This window comes from Arvicola amphibius, chromosome 4 (genome assembly GCF_903992535.2).
Source record: "Arvicola amphibius chromosome 4, mArvAmp1.2, whole genome shotgun sequence".
Classification (NCBI taxonomy): Eukaryota; Metazoa; Chordata; class Mammalia; order Rodentia; family Cricetidae; genus Arvicola; species Arvicola amphibius.
This window is the reverse complement of record NC_052050.1, coordinates 19334472-19348366: the sequence shown is the minus strand read 5'-3', so window position 1 is coordinate 19348366 and position 13895 is coordinate 19334472. Positions and strand designations below refer to the sequence as shown.

Here is a 13895-nt window from a genome sequence, read left to right as displayed (position 1 = left end):
CATGGTGGATGGATGGAATGGACAGTGGTGGGGCTTACCTGTGGTGAAGAGGTGCTTAGTGGGCTGATCTGGGGGGCTCTTCATGCTCCCAGGAGCAGCAGGTGAGGACTGGGTGCGGCCCAGGGCCTGATGAGGCACAGTGGCCAGGCTGAGGGGTGCCTGGTACACCTGCAGGGGCTGTAGCTGCTGGGCATCTGTGAACAACTGCAAAGTAAGACAGCTGGGTAAGGCTTAGTCTGAATGGGAATGAGTACAGGGTCCTTTCCATCTCCAGAGGGCCTCCAAGTCTCCTCCTTCCCCCACCTCCTCCCACTTGCTCCCTCCAGGGACAGGAGACACTCCAGCCTTGCATCTCCCAGCAAGATGGAGAAGATGGGGCATGTGATGAGTCACTCCAGATAGTAGTATTGAGGTAAGAGGCTGAGAAGGACGGGGGTGGGTGGGCGGGGGCGGGATGAGTCAGGCCTAAGGGCTTGGGGCTGTGTCCGCAATGAATGGAACGCACCAGGCTCAAGGCACACTGTAGTAACAGTGGGGGCGTGTGTGTGTGTACACACGCACGCATGCACGCAGAGACCAACGCACAGCCAGCCGACGCAGGCACAAAAGCAGATACACACAGGCCCTGTACATGCAGAAGCGCACTCGCAGTTAAGAGACAGGGCAGTCACAAAGGGAGAAGACTGGCAGGCAGGCACAGCTCAGGGACCATACAGGATCTCCCTCCTACTCCCCAGTCTCTCCTCCCCTTCTTGTTCTTTAGAAAGCTGCTCAAGGCCTGGCAACTGCACCACTGGGGACTGACAATCAAGAGAGCAAATCAGGGGATGGGGAAGGACAGTCAGTGGAGACCAAGTGTGTGGGAGGTACCTTTTTGTAACCAGCATTGGACTCCTCTAAGTCGGGGCCCTCATCAGGACCACTCTCGTCTTCCTCATCCTTGACCTGAATGCAGTCTTCGTCTTCCTCCTCTTCATCCTCCTCCTCTTCTAGGTCTTCCTGGGTGCTCTCACTCTCTGTGGAGCCTTCCCGGGGCATGGTCAGGGCCCCTTCCCCCAGCAAGGCCTCCTGTTGCTCTGTCAGCTCCTCCTCTGTCTCCTCGGGGTGGGTGGTGGGCTGCCTTGGCAGCTCCCCCGTCTTGGTAAGGATCTGGGAGAAGAAAGCACATTGTCTGGGGGTGGCAACCTTTAGCCTTTCTCTCCCTGTCCCAGCCAGGCACCTGTCCACGGGACTCTATGGGAACTGGGAACCGCGAAGGTGGCTCCTCCAAGCACTCAGCACCCCAGGTTCAGCCCCCGTGTGTCTCGCCAGCCTGGGTCACTCCCAGGCAGCCCAGGACATTGCCTGTCTGGATGTACCTTGCCCAGCTGCAGCTGCTGCTGCTTCTGCTTCTCTAGGAACTGCTGGTGCTGCTGCTGCATAACCAGCTGCTGCAGGGCCTGGGGACTCTGCGGCAGTGGAGAGGACTGAGTGCGGCTCAGAGGTCGGTGCCTCGGGAGCTTGCCCACTGTCCTCATGCTGCTGGCCACGCGTTCGCCTGTCACCAATGGGGACTGCCCATGGAGTGGCACTACGGAGGTGGAGAAGGTAAGTAAGCACTATTTGGAGGGGTAGGGGACCCTGTCCCCGAGGCTGAGCCCCATTGTCTCTCCTCCCTATACCTTAACAGTGAGTTCTGAGCCACGGGCACAGCAAGCCCTCCTAGGGTCACTTTTCTGTCCCTCTGATTTGCCTGAGTGTGCACAAGTAGTCCTGGGCCCACCACACGCAGGCACAATGACCAGTTCTTTCCATCTGCGACAAGATCCCCCTGCCAGTAGACCTTGTAGATGCTGCCAGGCTGAGAAGTTCTGGGCTAAGGCCATGTGTCTTCCTAGCAGAGCCCCTAAGAATGTTGGCAGGTACTAAGGGCCGACTGTCTAATGCTGTCCAATGTCATTGCTATGGGCAATAAGTGAGCCCTTGAAACACGGCCTAAATTGGCATGCGCTACCAAAATGAAACATACATGGGATTCCACGGCTCACATGAAACAAAAACTCAAATGATAATAATATTCTAGATAGAAGTTAAATATATAACCCAGGCAATGGTAGCACATGCCTTTAATCCCAGCACTTGGGAGGCAGAAGTCTCTATGACTTCAAGGACAGCCTGGTCTACAGAATGAGTTCCAGGACAGCCAAGGCTACACAGAGGAACCCTGTCTCAGGAAAAAAAGGAAAGAAATATGTATTATTAGATTAATTCCACCCATTTCTTTAAGAAAAAAATATTGTTAGGCTTGGAGGCACCCATCTTTAATCACAGCAAAGTAAGTAGATCACTGAGTTAGAGGTTAGCCTGGTCTACACAGTGAGTTTGAGGCCAGCCAAAGCTACACAGTGAGACAATGTCTCCAAAAAATAAATAAAAAGTAAAATAGTGTTTGCATGCTATTTCTGTGTGCACATGTTCATGTGTGTGTGCAGCACGTGGACAGGACAGTCTAGGGTGTCGGTCCCTGCCTAACACAGCGTTCTTACTATTTACTGCCATGTATACCGGGCCAGCTGGCCTGTGAGTTCCCAGGAATTCCCCTGTCTCCGCCTCCATCTCACATGCGAGTGCTCGAAATACAACCTTGTACTAACCACTGTGTCTGGCTGTGCATACAAACTGGGGATCTGAACTCAAGTCCTCACGCCAGCATGGCTATCCCTTGACCCAGTGAGCCGCCTTCTCAGTCCTCTTTAAAGTGTTAAATGTGGGGAAAGTTTGAAATCAAGTGTATGGTTAGTAACTTGGTGTGATATGTCATGTCTGTAATCCTAGGACTCTCAATGCAGAGGAAAGAGGATTGTCAGAAGTCTGAGGTCAACCTGGGCTACATAGTGACACAGTGAGCCTGCCCCCCTTAAAAAAAAAAAAACCCACCTAACTGAATAAACAGAGTGTGGACTGCGTTATTCCTGCTGGCCAGCTCTGCTATGGAATATGAACTTGGTAACAGTGGCAGGTTCGGTCAAGTACCTGGCATACCAAACGCTGGTACGTGATGTTTTCAGAGCATGGGAGAAATCAATGATGTTGCTAATGATTGTGGCAAGGCTAAAGAGTATCCCTGGCTACTTTTGTCTACGAGATAGGTCTGACTTGAGCTACCATGAGAGTCAAACACCCCTTCTCAGGCACACAGTTATCTACTCACCAGCTATAAGCGTGCTCTGTTGCCGGGCCTGTTCCAGCAGCAGAACGTGCTGCAGCAGGGAAGCATGCCCATGAGGGCTTGTGTCGCCCTCCAATGTCACGCCCAGCAGGCAGCCAGGGATGGATGATGTGCTCATGAACTTGCCAGTCAGCGTGCCACCCTGCCGCAGGGACTGAAGGGCCTGCCTCTCAGCCTCCTGCTGTGTCGACAGCTTCGGGGAGGCCTGGTGAAGTTGGAGGGTGATGGGAGATAAGGCACAGACTGATACTGCCCTGTCTTGCCAACTCAGACCAGCATCCCTCTTGTACCCTCTGCCCACCCACCAGATCAGGTCATGCCAGCTCAGTTCTCCTCTCGAAGGGCCTTGGGGAAGGGAAGTCCGAGCTAGGATATGTGCCCTGTACTTACGGTGAGGTGCGAGTTGGTGACGGTGACTGTGGCCTGCAGCCCTAGGGAGATGTTGGGCAGAGAAGGAGACGTGTAGAGGCTGAACTGGTTTGGGGAGCTGTCCAGAGGGAGGGCCCGGTGCTGGGGGAGCATCTGGGGAGCAGTCAGGAGAGTCAGATATGAAAGCAGGCAAAGGAGAGACAGCCAAGAGGGGCGACCTGGACAAAGGCCAAGGGCTCTGAATGGTCTCTCACTCCCCCAACCCTGAGCCCCAAGTGGGGGTAACAGAAAGATCAGACCACTTCAGAGGCCTGCGGGGACAAATCTCTTTTCAAGGCAACATATCCAGGCAAGAACCCTCCAAATGTACACAGAGGCATCTAGGCTGAACACTCAGATAGGCCAGAAAGAGCCAAACTCCTCCTTCCAAAAGAAAGAGCACCTCTGTGCCCCCTACCCCGTCCCCAGCTTCAGTCAGTCCTGTACCTCAGTGGGGATGTTGGGGACTGAGCCAGTAAAGCCGTTCTCAGCGATGGTGCTGTGGGAACTGTTGGGAGAGCTGGGGCCAGAGCCGGGCGCACTGTTACACACGGACGACACTACAGGAAAAGTGGCTGTCACCTGGGCCTGCTCTGAGCCACCCCTCCTCCCAGACCTTCACAATTAGGACAAAAGAGGCCTTACCCCCAGGTCCCGTGCCTGTGATTTCAACTGCTCTCTTCTTAAAGGTACTAATAACAGTGCCGTCTTTCCGACGCAGGAGGGGACTGCTTCTCCTCTCCGCCACCTTCTGTTTTAGCCTCGAACGTACTTTTAAGTTGGGTTCAGAGGCTGGAGAGAAAGTGGCTGGACTCAGATCGATCTATACACCAACCTGAAGCCCAGCCCACCGGTGGGAGGGGGAGGGGGGAACTCAAAGCCACAGCACTGCCCTTGGCTTAAGCCCACCTCTACCCCAGAAGCCATATTCCTGGAAGCCAGGACTCACCCACCTGTTTTGCGGAGGGGGAAGTCATCACGGCTGTCATAGGGCCCAAGCAAAGGCAGTTTGTAGGAGGGAGGCGTCCCAGGAGGGCCGCTCTGGGGAGGGGAACTCTGGTCCAAAGAAGCATGGTGGGCTCCCCTGGGGGTGGGGTGGAAGCAGGATCTGGGTTACCACCTACCCACTTGACCTGCCACTGAAGGCTAGTTGTTTGATTTGCAAGATTTTGTTTTGTCTGTTTTTATATGTTTTGAAAGAGGGTCTCATACAGCCCAGGCTGGCCTCAGACTTGCTATGTAGTTGAAGACAAATTTGAACCCCTAGTCTTTCTTCCTCCGCATCCTGAGTGCTACATCTATAGGCATATTACCATACACAGCGTAGGAAGGGAGAGTTATGGAAAGGCCACATGGGCGATGGCTACCTCCACCCCTCTCCCTCATGGAACTAGGGGTTGACATTACAGAGGGAACAAAACATGGATCCTGGGAAAGGGAGGAGAGAAAAAGGATGAAGAGCTCCCCTACTAGGACAGACTGCAAAACTCGAAAACGGTTGCAAAACAGGGAGCTCCAAGCCATCCTATAACCAGGCAGCCCCTGAGCAGGGCCCCTCTGCCAACCCTTGCCCCCCAGAGCCATTACCAGCATTTGGGGTGCTGTGGGAGGGAATGGTTGAGGCTGCCTGGCGTGGGCTCCTTTGACTTTGACAAGAGGAATTCCTGGAGCCTCAGCTTGACCTCGGTGCTGGCGATGGCACCTGCAGGACAGGGCACAGCTGAGCTGGGTGCCTGGAGCTGGGGCCGCGGCGTGGTAGGGCCTAGGAACTGCCCACTGGTCTTACTCTCTTTGCTCTTCTCCTTGTTGCGCAGGATAAGCAGCTGCTGCTCCAGCCGCTGTTTCTCTAGCTCCTCTTGCCGCTGCTGCTCCCGCTGCCGCTGCTGCTCCAGCTCTTGCTGCCTCTTAGCTGCCAGCATCTCCTGCTGCTGCTGCGGTGGGTGCAGGAGGGCAGAGGCGGTGGTGAGCCAGGCCCAGGCAGGGCTGCCACTCTGGGGGGCCCCAAGCCCCCCTTGCTCACCTTGAGATGCTTTTGCAGCTGGACTTCATGCTGCCTCGTCAGGTGGTCGTGCTGCTTCTGAAACTCGGCGAACAAGAGCTGCTTCTGAAGCTGCTGCTGCTGCTTGAGCACCAGGAGCTCCTGCTGCAGCTGCTGCTCCCGTAGCGCAGGGTCCACAGGGCCTGCCAGAGTCCCCCGAAGCTCCACAGGGCTAGGGCTACCTCCACCTCCACCCCCCATGGAGCTGGGCATGGCTCCTGGCAGCACCGGCTTCACCTCCACTGTGGGCACAAGACACATAAGTGGTCAGTGAGTCCAGCCCCAGACTGCTCTCGGCCCTGACAGCCTGGCCTATGGCCCAAGAGACCACCAGACAGGTCCACTAGACCCTCAATGACATAAATCTCTCCACCCATGGATGCTGCCATCCACTTTCTTTAAATGAGGCTGAAGTCATGAACTTCGATAAGAAACTATGTATGCAACAGGGCTGCAGGAAGGGTCAGCATGGCATGCATAAGGCCGTGGGTTTGAGGAAAAAACTGTCTATGCATGAGTGTGAAGAGGAGCAGCCGGAAAGAGTCAAAACTCAACACCTGATATGGTCACTGACAGCTAATACTAGGCACCTTCTATGTACACTGCACAGTGATATATGAGTACAATTCTGTTATTAGTACCCCTTTCACAGATAAGGAAACCGAGGCAGAGAGAGTGCTGAGTAACTTGACCAAACATAGTCAGGTGACTGAGGAACCAGGCTATGAATGTAAATCCTACGCTTTCACTCATTGTCCCCTGCCTTCTCCCCACCTAAGCCTGTATGTGAAGAGAAACCGAGGCAGGGATTGGGCCTGTGAAGAACTTCCGGGTAGCTTGTTCTCTGTGAGTCTCTCAGTCTAATCCCAGCTGGGGCAGATGAGGCAGACGGGGGGGGGGGGGGGGGGGGGTTTGAGGGGGGCAAGCATGGTGTGAGGGGGCAGGGTGGGAACAGGAGGCCTTAGGGAAAAGGGGGTGCAGGGTTGCACCACGCCAGGGACAGGAGAGGGCTGGGAGTCAGCCTGGCTTCCTCTGCTGGATTATCTCCTTTCAACACTTTTATTGTAATTACTGCTATATATAGCGGGAGCCAAACAGCAGCTGTGTTGGGGGGAGGGGGATGAGAAAATGGGAGAGCAGGGAGGAGGTGGGAGGAGGAGACAGGAAAGGAAAGGGAATCAGACAGGAAGAGTGATGGCAGGGGGAGGGCTGGAGCTGTGGCAAGGACCTCAGTTTCCAGCCAGGGGAGGAACCCTTGGGAATGGCATAGTGGGAGAGGGATCCAGGGGGTGGTTCTGAGGTCCGCATGGACAGTGGTCCACTGGAAGGGAAAGGTTCCAACTGGCTTATGGGAAGGTTGGGTCTTGACCTCTTGATCCCTGTACACTGTCCTCTGGTCACTGAATGTCATTCTGCATCACTGCCCAATGGTTGCCAGGGCGACCGGGCAAACACCACACCAGCAGGGAGCCCCAAACCCAACCCACACCCCACAAAGCCGCTTGCAGTTAACCGGAAGGGGAAGGCAGGATAGGGCTGCCTGGGAAGAGGGAAACGAGAAAAGCGACACCAGATCATCTCCTTTGCTCTCCACTTCTCCAAAGAAAAATCCTACGTTCCTCACTCCAGCCCAGGGAGGCACATGGGGCCAGGAAGACGCTTGCCCAGCCAAGGCGCCCACTGCATCCCAGGCAGAGAGGACACAACCCTGACATCCTGATGGTTGCCAGTATTCAGGCCTCTTCCCGACCCCAACCCCCTACACCTGACCCTACATCAATAGTGACGGGAATGTAGTGGTAGGGACTAAAAAGAGCCCCCCACATATGTCCTCAGGAAACACAGCACTGGAGGGCACCACCAGGCCTGGAGCAAGCCATACTATCCTTAAGCCTATTTCGTCTGGGAGACCCACTAGAGGTGGGGAGTGGGGTTGGGAGGGAGAGCCTCAGCAGGATGTATCTCAGTACCCCGTCTTCCCCCAACATAAGCTGAGCACATTCCTCTGTGGTTTCTCTGTCAGCCACACTGACGACTCTGTGGCCACCAGGCCAGAGCCACATCTGCAGGAGTGGCCAGATGAGGCCATAAAGGGTGGAGTCACACACACAGACAAACACAACCCCCCACCCCTCGCGGCACGCTCTCTCACTTTCCCTCCTATTCTATGCCCTGGACCAGCACTCCGATGAAAGATGCCCGAAAACTCCCAGGGCCTTTCTGGAGAGGACCAGCTCTACATCAGGGTGAAAAAGCAGGGTGGCAGCAAGGGAGCTGGTGGCCAGCCTCTAGTCTACCCAGTCCCCCCACCCCCAAGCATTCAGCAAAGCCCTAAACTGGCTGGAGGGTTATCAGTTCTGAGCCTGACACTGATCACCCCACCAAGATGTAGACTGGCTTCAACCAGTCCCTTTGCAGTGCTAGGGCTATTGGAGGTAGATGCCAGCCCATCGGCCCAGGAGAGGGTAAGAGTCTAAAGATCCTGCCTCACAGCAGCTAAGTCAGGTTGGAACAGTGGTGGGCAGGGGTATCTTCTCTTGCAGAAAGCTTAGGGGTTCACATGAGCGGGGGGATCCTCCTGCTGCTAGCACTGCTGAGATGCCTGGCTGTGTGCTGCAGTAAGCACCAGGGCCCCGCTGGTCTGCAGGTGAGATGACAGGATAGCCAGAGGGCTCTCTCACACCGGTGGTATGAAAGAGGAATCAGAACACCTGTCTGTAGCATGCAACAAACCAGGCTCTACCAGGCAGCAACCCGGCTCCTTTCAGGATGGAAGCCAGGGAAGCAAGAGAATGGAGTCCCCAAAATATAGTCTGCCTGGCACAGAACCTTGAGTTTGGCTGACCGGGCATCTCCTTAAAGATCTGTGCCCTCTGCCAGCTTGGCAAGAACAGAGCAGGTGACAGCAGCTGCCATTCAAGTCAAGCACTTGGAACGGGAAGTGGGTGTGTCAGGACAGGAAGAGGCTCTTGGTTGCCTCCTGGTGGACCTAGGAAGGTTGGAGAACCTTGGGAAGGAGGAACGGGTGGGTAGAGGGACATGTTCAGATAATAGTGTGTCTGAGAGAGCTCAGGCTAGCCAAGAGCCCCCTGACAGGCCAAGATCACAGGGGACAGAAAACCCTGGGTCCTTATTTCACCTACCCCACCCCCACCCCAGGCCTCATGCTGACCTGCAGAGAGCAGAACAGTGTCAATGCCAGGAACTTCCTGTGGAGAAAGGTGCCAGGGCTCCAGGGACAGGCGCTGACCACCTACGCTAGAGACTCAAACCCTTGCTTCCTGCAGGGAGTGGCAGCCTTAGGAGCACACTGACCCATGTGGCCTCCATGCATAAGCCCCCGGCCCAGGCAGTGGGGTGGTCAGTGCCATCCATGTCCAGCCGTCAGCGTGGCCCTGCCCATATAAAGCTCAGGCTCAGAAGGTAGAGACCTGCCTAGCTCATGGGTATAACTGGGCAGAGCTGACACCTACTGGTATTCCCTTCTCATCCAGTAGGCCTCTTCTGCTCATGAACCCCACTAGCCCAGGAGGTTCTATACCATACAAGATGCCCAGGCCCCTCAGAAGGTGGGACTAATGGGGCAACTCTGTGCCCACTGCCAGCCTGGCCTCAGGGGTGAACCGGAGGCTGCACACTGTAATCCTAGATATGCAGGAGGCTGAGGCCAAGGGACTGTGAGGTGAAAGCCAGACTGAGTAGCTCAGTGAGATCCTGCCTCAAAAACAAAATAATAACCACAACCAGCCATGGGGGCTCGTGCCAGCCTTCAGAAAGCCGAGGCAGGAGGATTGCAGAGAGTTCTAGTTCAGCCCGAACTCCAGAGTAAAACCGCATCTCAACTAACAACAATAAAAACCATGAAATTTAAAGTAAAAACAGCAAGTCCCAGGCAAAGGAGTGTGGCCTCTCGACAGATAAGAGGTTTGGGCCACAAAAACAGGTTTTGACAGTACCTTTGGGAATTAGGGCTTGAGCAACATACCTAGCTACCCTAGGACAAAGGAAAAGGCCTAATCCTGCTTTGAACATTCTACAAACCATGGTCCACCCTCCCTTGGAGATATCACAACTCAGACAAACCCTGACCAGCAGGGAATGGGTGCCTTCTATTCCACTGGGGGAAGGGGACGACGACACACGGACAGACAGACCCTGGAGCAGCCCAAGATTCAGATCTACTGAGAAGACTCAACAGAGGAGCCAGTGAGGAAGGAGGGAATCTTGTCTTACAAGGGAGCAGCATTAAGATATGTGACACTCAGGATTGACACAAGGCCTATAGAGACAATCCCTGACTCTGGAGTCGCTTTGCCTGGAGGGGTCATTGGAGACCATCTGTTTTCAGCCCTCAGCGACAGGCTTTGGGAGCTAAGCTTCACAGAGAGGTGGCAGTGCAGAAGACCCCAAGGCTAAGCAGCAGCAGCAGCAGAACAGGGGTCCCCAAGCCCAGGTGGCCTGGCTCCCAGCATGAGCAGGATGTTCTGAAGCTCAAGTGTGTGCTCAGCCTGGCTCCAGTGTGGGGCGTCATTCCAGACAGCAGGCAGAAAGCCCACCCAAGAAGACGGTGCGCCCCACCAGTATACAGGTAGCCTCCTTTGCCAGCAATCGGCAGCTTCTTCAAATGCCTAATTACCTTGTCTACTCCTTGGAGAATGGAAAAAAGGCTCTTGTCCCTGTCTTGGCTTTGAGAGAATTTGGAAGGAGGCAGGGAACACACTTCACACTCCTCTGCCCATGACGCCGATGACCCCTCCCCACCAGGGACTGTTTCCCATGATCTATTTCTGTGCTCTTACGTGACTAGAGAGGCCAATTGAGGCTCAACAGGTTCTACCACAATTCAGACAGCATTTCCACATGTGCAGGCCGGGTATGACTCTCACCTAGCAATTTACACAACTCATCGAGCAATGCAAGCGAACACTGTCACGTGATGGTTAAGAGTGAGGGCTTTGGAAGAGGTGGCCCAGGCTCAAGGCTGTGCCACTTGTTAGTCAAGGCTCCAGGCGCCTCCCCATGCTTCCTGCAAGCATCTGCAAAATGGCAGCAGAGTACCTACCTCCCAGGCTGCCAAGCCCAAGAGAATGCTAGGGAGCTTGGCACAAGGCCTTGGAAGATCTCAGAAGAACTAGTCAGGGCTATTATTATTAATGGCTCCTGGCATGTGTGTGCGCACGCGTGTATGTGTTCCTCACTTTGGCAATCTAGCAAAGCCTATAGATTACTACTCAGAGTGTTTCTATGAGCTCAGAATGGGCCATGGTGATAAAGTACTTGCCTAATACATGAGGCTCTGTATATGATCACCAGTACCAAGATAGTAACCATCATCATCATCATCACAAGTAAGTTTCTAAAGTTCAGAAAATAGCCAGGTGTGCGAGTATATGCCTAATCCTAGTACTCAGGGTAGGAGTGGGGCCAACATGAGCTATATTGCCAAACTGTGTCTCAAAAGATCAAAAATATCTCTGTGAGTTCAAAGCCAGTCTTGTCTACATAGTAAGTTTTAGGACAAACAGAACTACATAGTCAGACCCTGTCTAGGAAATAAAACGAAAAAAAAAAAAAAAAACAGTAAATATGATGGCATATACCAACACTCAGAAGGTTGAGGTAGGAGAATCCCTGAGCAACAAAGGTAAGTTCAAGGTCAACCTGGACTACATAGACATTCTCTCTGTCTCTCTCTCTCTGTCTCTCTCTCTCTCTCTCTCTCTCTCTCTCTCTCTCTCTCTCTCTCTCTCTCTCACACACACACACACACACACACAGAGGACTGGAGAGATGGCTCAGTTAGGATCACTAGTTGCTTTTCTAGAGAACCCAGGTTCAAGTCCCAGCACTCACACGGCGGTTCATAACCATCTGTAATTCCAGTCCTGGGAGATCCAGTGCCTTCTTCTGACCTCCTCAGGCACCAGACATGCACATGGTACATAGACATACAAAGCAGGCAAAACAATTATACACATAGGTAAATTAAAATAAATAATGTTTTGTTTTGTTTTGATTTCTCAACAACAACAAAAAAGCACACAAAATAAAATGTAAGGCCAACTTGACAGATCACTTGGGCTGCATGAATACTAGGCTCAGACTTCGGCCACAGTAAGGCCTTAGCTCTCATCCAGGTTGTCTGAAGGTTACTCTGTGGTCTTGTTCCATCAGAGCCCTTCCTACAAACCAGCAGCTAGGTGCCATTGAAAGAGACGAGGTTCTGGGAGCTGTGTCCCCTCAACTCTAAGCATTTCAGGGCTATTTCCTTGGCTTCAGTGCCTGCTTTTTGCAGCTCAGATCTCAGCAGGTGGGATCCTATCCATCCCCCCAAAACATCACCTGGAACAATGAACACAAACTCTGGATCCTGCTTTCAAACCCCGACACTCTGAAGCAGCCTGAAATCCTCCCATCCTTGACCTTACTGTGTCCCACTATATGTGACACCTCTTCCCAAGTCTATTCTCTATCCTCCTGGGGCAAGATGCTGGGAGACCCTCAGCCCTTCCTCCAGCAAGGCAGAAGCAACACGAAACTGACCTCAGAGACCCTCAGAATGTCAGTAAGGAAAAGGCCCAGGAGCTCGGCAACTCAACGCCCCCAGCTGCAGGAGGAGGAAAGTGAGACCACAGAGGGAACAGGCTTGTCCAAGGTCACCTGAAAAGGAGGCAGAGGAGCCAGCGCTTAATCTAGACTCTCCTGGCTCTCTCTGCCCCGCTCCCTACAAAGCAAAAAGGGAAAAGCCTGGAGGCTGGTGCCAAATTTAGTGAGAGATCCAACAAGGAGCCCTAAGGATCAAGCAACCCAGACGAAGGTTACCAGAGCCCAAAGGTAGAAGAGAGAGGAGGACAAATGGAGGGAAAGCTGGAGGCAGGTTGAGACTCTGAACGACCTCACAGGGATGTGGAATCCAAGTGGAGGACACAAGGTATCCCTGGAGGCAGCGCTGATCTTAGGAGGCTATCTAGAAAAGAGGATTCCCACCTCCCCACCATCCCCAAAAATATCTGGGCACAGAAGCTGCAGGCAATTAAAAGGCACAGTAACCATGCAAAACCTGCAGCTGTTGCTGGGACTGTTGGCTCCTACCTGGAGGGAATGGTGGCGGTAGGGGCCCCAGGGCAGGCCTGCCTGCATTCTCCGTGCACAACCCAGGCTTGAGCATCCAGCAAGGCACCCTGTCCACCTGGCTGCTTGCCATCATTCCCCGACCCTGCTCAAGTTCAGATACTTGTTCTTGGCATCTCAAAACATCCCTCTCCAGACTGCCAGGCTGCTGGGAATTGTATTTGCCTGTCTAGGGTAACAGCCAGCCTCCCTCTACATAGGCCCTTCTCCCACCAGGGCCTGCCACTGGACATGAGAGACAGCCCAGACTCCAACCCGCTCTACATCAGAGCCGCCAGAGGAGGAATTTAAATGCTGCCTCCTGAGCTGTGCACAGACTCAGAGCCTGCATCCGAACACATCCCCTTGGCGAATCTGTTGCAATTCAAAGATCCACTGTCTCATAGCTTCCCTGGATTGCCTGCGCTCTCTCCTGTTGACAGTCTGACAGCTGTTACAGCTGTGTGCGGACACGGTTAATTTGATTTCCTGTCTGGCAGCTGTGCAGAAGGGAAGGGACAGCTGAGGGTCTCAAAAACAAGATGAGGTAGGAGGGCATGGGGGCAGGAGAAGGCTGTCTGTACGAGTGGGTGTTTTATTCTGTTCCCAAGCCCTCATCTTCCTTTGAGTCAAAGTGCCTGCAGGGAGAGAGATAATTGGCTAAGTGGTTCCAAGCATTTATAGGGAGAGGAAAAAAAAACAACTCTACTCTTAGACACCCCAGGAGTGGGGCCAGAATGGGCCCTACTCTCTAGGAGCACAATCTTTGGAGGCACACAGCCAGGCCTACCACATAAGATTGTCAAGATTGTATACTGCAGATGGGCACCCAGCTGAAGGGACGAACTGGAGTTAAAACCTAGCCCATGCTCTGGTTGCTAAGTCATAGGCACTAGGTACATGGACACACCCACCCAGACAAAGGACCATTCTTGAGAGAAACGTGAGTAAAAGTTTTTGTGTGGATTTACAATAGCCCCACACAGACAGACCTGAATTCAAATCTCAATGCCTAATGCCTACTTATTCTGTGATCTTGGGTAAGTTCTTTGACTTCTCTGGTCCTTCTCAATTATGGAATGTGGGTTATTAATGTCCTTCTTAAAAGAAACCAGCGAGGAAAGTCCCGGG

At 53.5% G+C, this 13895-nt stretch overlaps 1 protein-coding gene across 6 annotated transcripts in view; it reads right to left on the bottom strand.

The window, feature by feature from the left end:
- Positions 1–13895, bottom strand: part of Hdac5 (histone deacetylase 5) — a 34902-nt gene that overhangs the window by 5557 nt on the left and 15450 nt on the right. For 5 of the 6 annotated variants that reach the window (XM_038325053.1, XM_038325054.1, XM_038325055.1 and 2 more), the window contains 11 exons: positions 5637–5896; positions 5403–5547; positions 5204–5318; positions 4570–4700; positions 4262–4408; positions 4064–4176; positions 3599–3730; positions 3191–3413; positions 1359–1570; positions 871–1149; positions 39–204 (listed from right to left, as the gene is read on the bottom strand). In XM_038325053.1, coding sequence (XP_038180981.1) covers positions 39–204; positions 871–1149; positions 1359–1570; positions 3191–3413; positions 3599–3730; positions 4064–4176; positions 4262–4408; positions 4570–4700; positions 5204–5318; positions 5403–5547; positions 5637–5896 — 1923 coding nt within the window. Of the gene's footprint in view, positions 1–38; positions 205–870; positions 1150–1358; positions 1571–3190; positions 3414–3598; positions 3731–4063; positions 4177–4261; positions 4409–4569; positions 4701–5203; positions 5319–5402; positions 5548–5636; positions 5897–12197; positions 12315–13895 lie in introns of all 6 variants that reach the window. The other variant, XM_038325057.1, reaches the window with a different exon arrangement.